This window comes from Fistularia commersonii, chromosome 2 (genome assembly GCF_037954325.1).
Source record: "Fistularia commersonii isolate RoL2024-O1a breed Wild chromosome 2, RoL_Fcom_v1.0, whole genome shotgun sequence".
NCBI lineage: Eukaryota > Metazoa > Chordata > Actinopteri > Syngnathiformes > Fistulariidae > Fistularia > Fistularia commersonii.
In genome coordinates, this window is record NC_141285.1 from 9,446,208 (window position 1) to 9,459,085 (window position 12,878).

The 12,878-nt window shown below is 39.0% G+C and overlaps 1 protein-coding gene across 2 annotated transcripts in view; it reads right to left on the bottom strand.

Annotated features, from left to right (window-relative positions):
* The window catches only part of LOC147236291 (phosphofurin acidic cluster sorting protein 2), a 47,968-nt gene extending 37,897 nt beyond the window's left edge, over positions 1–10,071 (bottom strand). For both annotated transcript variants that reach the window (XM_086166267.1, XM_086166259.1), the window contains exon 1: positions 9,754–10,071. In XM_086166267.1, the coding sequence (XP_086022393.1) occupies positions 9,754–9,971 (218 nt within the window). In that variant the 5' untranslated portion in view covers positions 9,972–10,071. The remainder of the gene's footprint in view (positions 1–9,753) is intronic.
* Positions 10,072–12,878: the final 2,807 nt, after the last annotated feature.

Below are 12,878 nucleotides of genomic sequence, written 5' to 3' on the forward strand. Positions count from 1 at the left end.
TTTTATTCATTTTTCTCAAACTGAGAACAAAATATTTATTATCTACAGTATTAAATATTTCAGACAATATGAAGTTGTGTTAAGCGACAGTTAAGTGGACAAGAGTTTACTCTGAACATCTTTACATATCTAAGTCACAGTAATACTTTATCCTTCATGTGTAGGTCATAGCAGAAAGACAGACATTCTAACTAAAGTTGTTATCATTACAAGCAGCCAGCCAAAGATGTGTGAGTTTGTACTAGTGCATGTGGCTACTCGTGTATTGCTTTATCTGGACCACTGGTATTCATAGATTGTCAATAAAAACTCTAAAACTCTAAACTCTAAATTTATATATAACTACATCACATAAATTTGAACTATCTAACGTAAACAAATCAATCTGATATTATATGCATGACCTTTCTGAATTGACCATTATGCTGCCTAAATAATAAGGCACTTTTATGATTCCTTTCCCCCGGTCAGCATTCTACGTGATGTTTTGCTCTCGGATCACTGGACAACAATTGTCAGAGGCACAAGCAGGGGGGAAGTGGATGATGGAGAACAAGTGATTTCACAGAGGGATGAATGAAAAGAGACTGGATGTTTGGTGTAGAGAGAGGGTTACACAACCAGGAAAAAAATCCAAGTCATGCTTTTAGTTTTTTTCAAAGCACTATTGCTCATGGTCTCGACTTGAAATGTGAATGTGGTCACATAAATAAAGCATGGTTGAACATAATGTTCTGCAAGAAATTTTGATGAAATTCTCATGAAACCTGTGTTACTTAGGTGGTGGTAGTCAGGTACTGACAAAAAAAATGTTTGTCTTGAATCAGCCATTGCTCTGAAAAGAGACTGCACTTTGCTAATTTCAATAGCCTATTATTTGTTCATGTCTTGTTGCATAATTTAGCCCAAATAAGGAGAGTGTTAGACTAAAAGCTACTTCCTCTGAATTATTCATTTCCATAAAAGAAAGACCAATGAAAGTGGCGTGATTTGTTCAGATAGCAGAACTGCTACAGACTTGGAATCATTATTGTGAAGCTTTGAAGTGGTCGATTTTTTTAAATAAAGTCAACAATTCAAGTGACAGCAACATACAGAAAGCTGTCACATCCATTCAGACAGCTGGACATGCATTACGGAGTTTATGCATTACGGCCTGCATGTAAAAGCAAATTTATCTCCCAAATAACTGATGGTGTCTGGCTGATGGCAATATGCTGTTTATAAAGCTCTAATTCCCCCAAATGAAATGCTCTTCTGACAAAAAGTGAGAAAGGCTGTTATCTGGGTTAAATAAAGGGTGTGAATAAAGTGTAGTTAAAGATGAGCCTAACTTCTTTGTCCATCAAGTTGATATTAAACCGAATCACCTGACAAGAAGCCTGCTGTGGGGTTTTCCTTTTAAGAGCCAAAAATGTGGAAATGATTGAATAAATAAATGATCTTCAGGGGAACAGCATCATGACTAAGGATAAAAATTATCTGCTCATTTGATGTTAAAAAAACTTTAAAACAAGCAACACCATTATATGTATTCATTTTCAGTCAGTCTTTCAACATAAATTTAAATATATGAATATTAGAGCTCTAAAGTTTCAATTATTAGAGTGTTTCAATTATTAAACTTTGCATTACTTTTTTTCTTTAGGGTTAAAGGTGACAAATTCATAACAAACTGTAAAATGTTCAACACAAAAGGTGATACTTAACAGAAGAAATACTATATTTGACTATACAAGTTCAATGAGCATTTCTTCTGCTAAAGTTACTGAAATTGAAGCCCCGCCCAGTCCCCTCGCACACATACCAGTTAACATTCAAAACATAGTTGGTGTTGCATTATTACTGGGGTGGAAATTAAGATGATTGGACAACTATGAGCATCAATATGATGTGCGACAGGTGTCATCACTCAGGTATGAAACTACCCCGAGGGAAATGTTATGAGAGAAACACTAAAAGATTGTGTAACAGATAAACCAGTTATTTCTGAGAACGGATGAGCAGGGGACGTAATAGCTCCACTCATATCTGTCATAATACTCTGTAATATGGTCTTTGTGAACTCTGCTCAGGAGGCTCCAGAGAGCTGTGGTAAAATCTGACTCTTGTGGATTACCAGCACATTTTATCTAATATTACATGGAGCAGGAGCATTATAGCACAGGACCAGGTTTCATTTCCATTTGGTGATTTAAACCACTATTTTCCCTCAATACCCCATATGAAAGAAAGGCATACATGACATTGTGTGTTCTAAGGTAGCCAAGTGTAGCACTCCTAGCTAAGTCAATATCTAGAGAGCCTAAGTTCTTCAGTTCATGAAGTAATTCAAACTCATGATAACATCTGGGAGAGTCAATCTTCAGTGTAGAACAGTCGTTGCTCAACATGATATTTCTGCTTCACAACCAAATTCTGTCCTCCTTGACTCCGCATCCTATTTAAACCAATACTATATTCACATCACAAATCACCTCACACTCTCTAAAATGGAATGCCAATATTCATCATTCATTCATATTCTTAGGGTCACATATAGTCAAACAACCATTCACTCTCTCATTCACACATCTGAGCAATTTTTTCCAATCACCCCTCTGCATATTTTTAGATTTTGTGAGGAAACCAGGGAGGAATCAACTACACACAGAAAAGGTCCCATGAAGGAATCAAACTAGGGTCCTCTGTGCTGTGAGGCAGAAGCGCTAATCACTGCACCACCATGCCGCTATGGCAAAGTCATTAAGAAAATTCAGGAAAACGGGTTTAAGCACATACCAATTATTACAATTACAAGATTTCTTTACAAAAATGTATGCTTATTTAAGAGTCAACCCCATTAAAAGTATACTGTAACACCTGTATTACAGTCATTAGCCAACTGTCTGGTAGATTAGTAAAATCAGTACATGTACCACTGAATAAAATTGGAATTGGTTGAGGAATCACATCTCCCGAACCTGGCAATTGCACCAATTCAGGCCTTAACAAATGAGGCGTTACTAAATCCCATTAAGAGGCACATGGTGTGGAGCTTAAAAGTAAATGCCGCACTAGCCATCAGTCATAACTGACTTTAACAATGTGTTGCTCTTGCATTAGCCTTATAACTAATAATGCAGTAATGTTCTCTTGGTGTGCTGCTACACCATGTCTCCATGGTCAAAACACATTCCATTCTATGTAATGCAACTTGAAACAAAAACTTCCGCCTCATCTAAAAGTAAATTGCTAAAACAAACTCAGATTTCTAAAAAAGCTTCTAAAAATTTATTTTATGAAGGCTAGATTATGAGGTATAAGCCCTGTAAAAATATTCATAATTCACTTCGTAGTATTTGTTTACTTTCTTTTTTCTTTTCTTTTTTTTTTTTTTACAAAAAAAAAAACAAAAAAATAAAAAATAAAGTAACTATTATGAGTCAACATTTCCAGGAACTGAATACATACATTTCATCCTTTGTTGCCATTTTGCAGTGCTTAACAAGTCTTTTGTTCAACCCTGACCATAGAACGATGATGTCAGCAAGCCCATGTTTGCGGTGAACATTCGAGGCAAGACCGGGCACATTTACAGACACCAGGACCAAATCAGCTACAGTACATTCTAACAAATACAACAAATAAATTGACATCATCCCGCATGAAAGAAGTAATTGCATTGTACATTTATCTAACATAAAGACATAAAGCATTCCTGCAGTCCCGGTTTCCCCAAAAATCTGGAACTGCTAATTTAGAAACACACACACACACACACACACACACACACACACACACACACACACAACACTGTTAAAATTGATGATGGAGGTGATGGAGAAGTGACTGTAAATTGAATTACGAATTCAAAGAGCCAAACTGCGAGTAGCCTTTACAAGACAGCACTGTGTATAAGAATTGAGTGATGGCCGAAAAGGTCTTCAATGCTTGTATATTCACTAGTGTCATAAACTAATGCTTGCTGGTTTTTGTAAATGATAGAATAATTGCATAATGGTATAGTGGACTAGTAGATCAAAGGCACATTTAAATAAAGGCCGACAGACAAAACACAATCCATGATTACATATGTGGGTGGAGCATCAAGCACCATGGTGTTTGTCAGTTGACACTCTCTTGAGGATTGAGGACCTAAAGTCAGATGAAAACACATTTATTTCTTTATTTGGTAACACAGACATGGGCAACATATCAACTGGTTTCAACAAATAATTTGTTTCATAGAGCACAACATCAGCTAAATTTGTATTTAACCCATCATCGATGAACCATGAGCAGATGGCAGCTAGTGAACAGCACCAGGGAAGCAGTCAGGGGTTCAGTGCGTTGCTCAACAACCCTTTAACAGACAAGGGGGAACCCGGAATCAAACCAAGAATATTCAGATCCAAAGTGTCAAGCGATACTATGTGTGTTTCTGGATTTGAAACAAGACTCATCGCTGATCACTTTACAACATGTCTTGAAGGCATGCATCTTAACATTGGAGTTTGGAAAATCCACTGCAATAATAACACTTATGACATTTGTTTGTTCTTTGGTCCACTGAAATGTTAACAAGTGGGTGCTTGCATGCTAAGAGGAGCTGTGTTTGCACTCCAGTTTTTCTTCTGTGTATTAATAATGCTCACATCGGACCAATTTCCCATTGCAGATTAATAAGCTTGTTAGAACGATCTCATAACTTAAGTTAACGGAGAACCTACACTCTTCCTCAACATCAATATATAAGGATGCAAATATGTATTCAATTTTATTTTCATTTGCTGAGATGCACTGTGCCTCTGAATGATTTTGGAATGTAAATATGTATTCAATTTTATTTTCATTTGCTGAGATGCACTGTGCCTCTGAATGATTTTGGAAAAATTGTCTGCATACAAACACTGCACTAAATTGAGTGTTAAAACCCCTCCAAAAAATGCTTTGCACAATTACTCACTCACTTAGTACTGTACTGAATATTTCAGTTTTTAAGCATTCTGTCACGTGCTCTCATTCATCCACACCCATGTTTTTGTTTGAAATAATAATGTCTGTGCTGTTGCTGGCACATACATTTCAGGAAATGCCTGAATGGGAGAGGTGGGAAATAAGTAGAGCAAAAACACAAAACAGAATACACAGGTTGTCCGCCATTATTTTGACAGGCTCCTCCTGGTGTCAGAGGACAGTTTCCTTGCCTCACATGCTGGCTCTCAAACTAGGTATCTTCAGTTGTGGAGACCCCAGAATCCCCCCACACAGTCATCTGGCTTTTTTCCCCATTCAGGGGTGCATTCAGGGGGGAAAGCTTTTTTTCCTTTTATGACAAATTAAAAAAAGAGCAGTCTGAGGTTGTTCACTTAAAGCACAGCTGCGGGCTGGTTTAGCAAATCTTTCAAACAGAGAGGGAAATCTATAGTTCTGAGCTGACCCTGTCTCCCAGAGAGCAGGTTGTTGGTCAACAACCCAGCACAAAGTGTTTGTGTATATGTCTTGAGGGGAGGGCTGGGGGTAAAGCTGCTTGGCTTCAGCAGTGCTTGCAACTCTAGTTGTGAGGAATGTGAAATGTTCCTCCTCCGCCAGGAAGGCAGTAGAAGGAAACCAAGAGAATCTTGACACATTTCAGGCAGTGGGAGTGAGCATGAGAAAGAGGAGCATGAAGTGCTGATTGGTCAATGGGTAGAAATGTGAAAGAGCTGCAAACTGAAACATAAAAGATGATTGGATTTTTTGTCACTTCAGCATGCCACTAGAGACACTTCAGCTAGCACAATTATTAATAATCAATACCAAACCTTAAATGCTTATTAAGGAGAAATCTACTATGAACTGTTCATGACTATTGAATGTTGAGCATAAATAGACAAAACAAAATAAACAGAATAATAAAATATAATCCCATAAGATGACAGAATGAGAGTGATGCTCCCACAGCATCACAAACAAGTAATTTGTTACAAATGCCATTTCTGTGTGTCACAATCCTAAAGGCCACTGGAGAAGCTGGCAGGCCTTGTTTATGATTCAGGAAGCAGCAGATTAAGCTGTCAGTGTCTGTGTGCAGCATCTGATTACAATCTTGTCTTTCCTGTTATGAAATCAGATCATTGCAGTTCCCCTGCTAAGAAAGAACAATACCAGAGGCTAGAAATTAGGGGTGTCACAATATAACATGCGCTGACCGTAACTGGTTATCAATGTTGTGTTAGTAATTGAGATATAGGGATATTGTGGATGATCCTCAGCATCAGAACTGATACTCCCTTATATTTACACATTACACTGGCCTTACAACTTAAAATCAAAGGGAAATACATTTCCTGAAAAGGGAGAGAAAGAAACCACTAAAAAAAAAAGATCCTCAAGTACGTGAGATATAACTCAGAAACATCACTTTCTTCAATGCAAAAATAACATTTGGTCCATTCATGAATATGATGAAGTGTTCAGAATAGTTTTGTTTGTGTGTCCCTTGGACTGTGTTACCTAGGACTCAGCAAAAATCATGAATATGATATTGTCTAACTAGTACAATAATGCAGATTGTGGTAGAAATTGTGCTTATTGTGGTAATACTAATACATCTAACTCCAAAAAATGTTGATAGTTATTTAATAATAATACTAATTGTCTTGCTACTGTAAAATAACTGGAATGCGCAGACATTAGTTATAAATTGAGCCAACTTAAAACATCACCATAAAAAAAGCAAAATATTTCTTACAACCCACAAAATCACATCACTTCCAGGATCAATAAAGTATTTCTGATTCAGACTCTAATCAAATGATGTTAATGTTTAAAACTTAAAAAGAAAAAAAAAATAGGCGTGACATCTGTGATACTATGATTTCTGGAAAAGAAATGTTGTCAGACGCCTCTGATTGCCCTTATTTTCTGTTATGCATCTGGCAGATGATTTTTAATTACTGGTATTCCTGTTACCAAAGCACTTGTGATTTAGACTTTGAAATTGAAAAGCAGTCCCTGAATATTAGAATATCATCTTCCCTAAGAGAATTAGATTTCATAGTGTTTCTACCTCAAGCCCTTTAAGTATGGCTGTGCATTTATCAAGACTTCTGGTCAGTGGCTGATGGTAAAACAGGAATAGACCGGGTGGATTCTATGTAACACCCCCATCCTTATCACCAGAGGTTTTGTGTTACATAAGAAAAACACATACAATAAAAATGCCCAGCTAAGCTGCAACATGAATACAACATGAAATATTGACAGCGGCAGACTTGCAGGTCTGCCACTGTCAAGGTTAAAAGCATAATGAAATCCTGGAAGGTGGGTAAAAAAACAAAAACAAACTTAGTTATATGTGAAATAAAGAGGGGCAAGACTAAAACTTAACCACTCAGATGAGAAGGTACTAGAATTATTTCTATCAATCAGGATGCATCATTTTGAGTACTTAGTTAAAATATAAAAGTATCATGTGGAAAATGTCCATTATCATTAGGCCATTTGCTGGCACAGAGCCATATGTTTGTCAATAACATAGCATGACGACCTGTTTTCCAAGTTTTCAATAGAGCACAGCCTTTGGGACAGACAGCATGGCAGTAGAGTCATTTTTATGATGCAGCTCTTTAATTTAAAAAAAGTCAGCTGTTTATAACATTAGAGTGCCAAAAAAATGAATCGATTGTAACCATCATTATGCCCTCATTTGAAACTGTGGCGCAAGCCAGACACCCACATATGTTAAGGCCTAGTAGAGGAACAAACGGCTGCACTCAAAATGGCCCAGCCCTTGAAAGAATGCCAAGGCAGAATCCCCAAAACAGGCTTTGGGCTGGGCTTCATACAAGACCTTTCACACCAGCTATGGGATGTAAAACACAGGAGGAGCTCTAGGTCATAAGCAAGACTGGCAAATTACTCTGCAAAACATGAACACAAAGCATGAAGTCCAAAGTGTGAGACAGAAAAATAGGGCATCTCTTGACGCAAAAGATGTACCTGAAGCAATAGCTTAATTGTTTTGTTACATGGATGTAACTCAAACAGCGACTGCATTAACTCAACAATGAATTTATTCAAAACCTTAATCCTTTAATAACCTAGTGTCATCCTTATCCTCATTCATTTTTAATACTCGTCTTTGTTGTCATCCACTATAGGTCAGACAGTGTAGGCGTAGAAAATAATCACATGTAAAGCACAGTCTATAAAAGCCTGCTGATTTTTTCCACCAGGCAGTTGTCTTAGAACAGACTAGTGATAGCAGCCAAAAGCAGAACAAAAACTCGTAGATTGAAGAACAGTAACTTGAGGTCATATCAGTGAGCCCATGCTAAGTTGACCTAAATGTGACATAAATTAACTGTCTATACTGCAACAAAAACAGTTTATAACTTATAACTGTAGAACTCCTGGGAACATTGCTGAAAAGTATCAAATAAAGATAGGGAAGCTTTTTCCAAACACATCTTATTGAAAAAAAATTGAATGAAATTTATGTGAAAACCGTATTCACTGTAAATAAGTCATTTTTCTACCAATGTGATTTCATTCACACTTGCATACACATACAGGCACTGGAGAAGCAGCGCCAGGCATTGAGCACACGCACGCAGGCGCTATCCACAGCTCCCTGACACACGCACGCACACAAACACACACACGCACGCACACAAACACACGCAGGCACACACACACACGCACGCACGCACGCACACACACGCACACACAACGGAAGAAAACCCTCCCAGTGCAAGCCCACTTCTCTCCCAACGAGTAGAACAGATCTAGGTCAAAACTGATTAATGTACCCACAGCTCCCTAGAGGTTTCTGTTCAGGTGGAAGCCTGATGCCTGCTTGCCGACGATGCATATTATGTTACTGAATATCACTCCTACATGAAATCTGGGACATATTAGTCTGAAGACAATGCAGGTAATTTGCCATACCCATAAGTGACAATCAAAAGAAAATGCTTTCGCTGTGTGTCATCTACTTCGTCAACACCGAGACTGGAATTTGCTGAAGATTAACGACTGTATTTCACCAGTTAGCTGAAGCTGAAATAATGTATATAGGGTATCAAAACCTCAACGCACAAAAAGTGTCGAGTAGCCGTCCACTTCGTGCTCTGACCGTGAATAAAGACGGATCACGACAAAGTACCGTTTGGCTACTTGTGATACAAACGGCATCAATGTCGCTGTATTCATGGACAACTATGTTTGTGTCATGCAGTCTGCAAATCACTTCAAGCACAGGCCTCTATTGACATACGTTATTTTTAATGCATTATGACATAGTCACAAAACAAAGTCATCAGCAGCGGTGACCCCAACTGATGAAATAGTTAGCTGAACTTTGCTAGCTTGTTATAATAATGGTCGGAATTTAATTCCATATAGGCAACTAATTGCTCGAACAATAACAAACGCGAAAGTTAATTTATACGACCACGGCACGTAACCGAGTTTGTCTTTATTTAGAAAATTAACAACAGCCGAACTACGGGGGGACATGAACAATAAAATTATTTTGGCGTGAACACGAAGACCACAAATATTTTGCTGTGTAGCCTTAGCGTTAGCCACCTTGCTAGTTAGCCTCCGAGTTAGCCAATCCAACGATGTGTGAGAGGAAATGCATGGCAGCTCGCTCGTCCAGCTTAACGTTACTGTCAGCCTGGGCGCTGTTTGCCTGGTGCTGGCCTCGAACATTTCATGCTCTAGTGATTTGCAAACATTGTGATTTGTGGCATTTAAGCGGCACGACAATGTTAATATTACCTCGGCACGCAGCTCGGGGACGATCGGTCTATCTCCCAGGTCGCAAATAGGTTCATAGGTACAGGCATGCTGCCGGAGCCGGAGCCGGAGCCCAGGACCACAGCCCCGGCCAAAGCTCCGGCGGGCAGGGCTGTCGGTGCCGGCCCACCACCACCACTGCTGCTCGGGTTCAGGAAAGCGGCCCGGACGCCTCCTCTATCTACAGCTGCCGCCATCATCACCTCCACTGCCGAGGGAGCAGCTCTAGCTAGTGTCGGACGAACGCGGGAGCCGCTGAACTCTGTGTGCTGCCTGCTCCAGCTCCTCCACTGCCCCGGTTCCTCGCATTCACTGACTGGATGCTGATGGTCTGGGCGGGGCATGTCACTACTGATCGAGGGGGTGGCCGAGGGAGGCCGGGGGAGGCCGGGGGAGGAGCTGCACCTCCCGGCTTTCAGGATGGGACAGCGGAGTGTTAAACCAGAACCTGAAAGGACGTTGTCTTATATTTTAAAAAGTTGTGGTAGTTAACTATACCATACCGGATCGGTCGCGGACCGGGTTAACAACGACCGCCATTGGTACTGATGCCCTACAGGGTATTAATGGAAATTGGGCTACTGTGGGTCGAAGAACAAGAACAAGAAAATGGACTAGAAACTGTTACAATGACCAAAAGACAGCAGGCAGAACTAGAGGTTGCAGAGATGAAGATGTTGAGGTTCTCTTTGGGAGTGACCAGGATGGATAGGATCAGGAATGAGTCTATCAGAGGAACAGCACATTTTAGATGTTTTGGAGAGAAGGTCAGAGAAGCCAGACTGAGATGGTTCGGTCATGTACAGAGGAGGGATAGAGGATATATTGGTAGACGGATGCTAGAATTGGAGCTTCCAGGCAAGAGGTCTCGAGGAAGACCAAAGAGAAGATTTATGGACATAGTGAGAGAGGATATGAAGGTAGTTGGTGTGAGAGCAGGATACAGAGAATAGGGTTAGATGGAGGAAGTTGACTCGCTGTGGTGACCCCTGAAGGGAAAAGCCGAAAGAAGAAGTGGTAGTTGTGCAAAATGACAGTCCTATAAGCCTTAAAATGCAAAATAGGTATTAACTACACATTACAATGCATATTAATTACAATTATTAATACATAGATTCAACATATTACATTTAATTTTTTGCCTATAATAGAGTGTTTCATATTGATATAAGTGCTATTTTATTTGCCTGCACTCTGATGAGCCCCATTCAAAATATGCATCCTTATCTTGATATTTGATCAGGTTTTTTATTACTCAAAGAGCAGAAAAAATGCCGTTCTTTATATCCTCCTTTATTACAATTATGAATCCATAGGGATAAGGGGCTAACCAATAGATGAGGAATTTACAAGGTTTAATTGTATTGTTGCAGCTGTGTCAAGGTCTATCCAAAAAAGTAAGGCTAAAGTACAAAGACAAAATTACTTCTTACCGGCAGTGATTAATTATGTTACAGACAACAGCTTTTGAAAAGATAATTAGCAGTTTGGAAGGGATTACTTTTTAGATAAACAATAGTGTCACAGGACACCAAAGATTTTCAGTGCACAATTATGCTGTAGATGAATAGATAAAAATTAATAGAGCTTTGATATATGAAAGGTCATGGCTTAGGATCAGGAATGAGTATATCAGAGGAACACCACATGTTAGATGTTTTGGAAAGGAGGTCAGAGAAGCCAGACTGAGATGGTTCGGTCATGTTCAGAGGAGGGATAGTGAATATATTGGTAGGCGGATGCTGGAATTGGAGCTGCCAGGCAGGAGGTCTCGAGGAAGACCAAAGAGAAGATTTATTGACGTAGTGAGAGAGGAGGATACATCAAATAGGGTTCGATGGAGAAGGTTGATTCGCTGTGGCGACCCGTGAAGAGAAAAGCTGAAAGGAGATGAAGAAGAAGACTGCCACATAGCATATCCTCTCAATGCGGTTTTTCCTCATTTGAACACTTTTGTAAAAGAAGAACAAAAACAAATCAGGGTCACTCACAATATAGAGACAACTCCATGAAAAGGGACAAAAACATGCAATTTTGATAAATATCAGAAAACAAAATGAGTGTATTTTCACATATGCTCTGTCAGTTCCTTCTAAGACATGATCCCTAATTCACATTTAGTTAAAAAATGCAGGTTTATGTTTTTGTCAACTAATTGTTAGTACTAGATCACATTTGATCTTCCTGTGCATTCGCAAAAGGTCAATTTAGATTGTGAAAAATAGGAACATAAGCTGTATAGCTGCAAAATGACTGTTTGTGATTCTTTTTTTAAAACCTTTTTTTAGTAAATGCTCTGTCATGGTCTGGGATGGAGGTTGGGGCAACATGACGCATATATTGTGGTTTCAAAAATACCTCTTCATGGATCCTTGAGCAATATCTTTTAAGTTTCTGTCAGACAAAGGATAGTTAAAAGTCATTTTTGATATTCATTTCAGCAACCTACATCGCAACCTTGATTTCCTCTAACTTACTGGAACATTTTAACTTTGTCATCCTTTCATCTAAAAGCAGTAAAAAAGGGAAACATGACATGAGAATTCACAATTCTTCAGTAGCCAACCGAACTAGATATTTGATACTCGGTTTGTACTCAAAATAGAATATATATTTTGTTGTGTTAACCACACTAATATGGTGTATTGAGCACTGACTCACTGTGATATATTGTGAATTCTTCAATTAGAACAACAACTATTTATAATACTAAATCCAAATGTAAAATCACTTTCTGCTAAAATTATTATCAAACAGGTAAGCCCAGTGATGCTTTTCCACATTTCTTTAAATACTTGTAAATACCCCTGGATTAAATATTTTGCAAATATTTTGAGAATTGCATTACACAGTGGACACACCCTATACATATGTCTTTTTTTATTTGTTTTATCACATCACGCTCTCCGTCCCCCTTAATTACAACCTAATCCGACTCTAAGTGAGCAGCTTTTCGCTGCATGTAGACGGAACTCTATGGGTTCCAATGCACGACCTGCTGCGATTGCAGAGACCTACTCTTGCCTCGGCATTGCTAGGCAACCTCGCACACCTGACTACATGGAATCTTTAATGCTGTAATAGTGACAAACCTCCTGTGGGGCTTA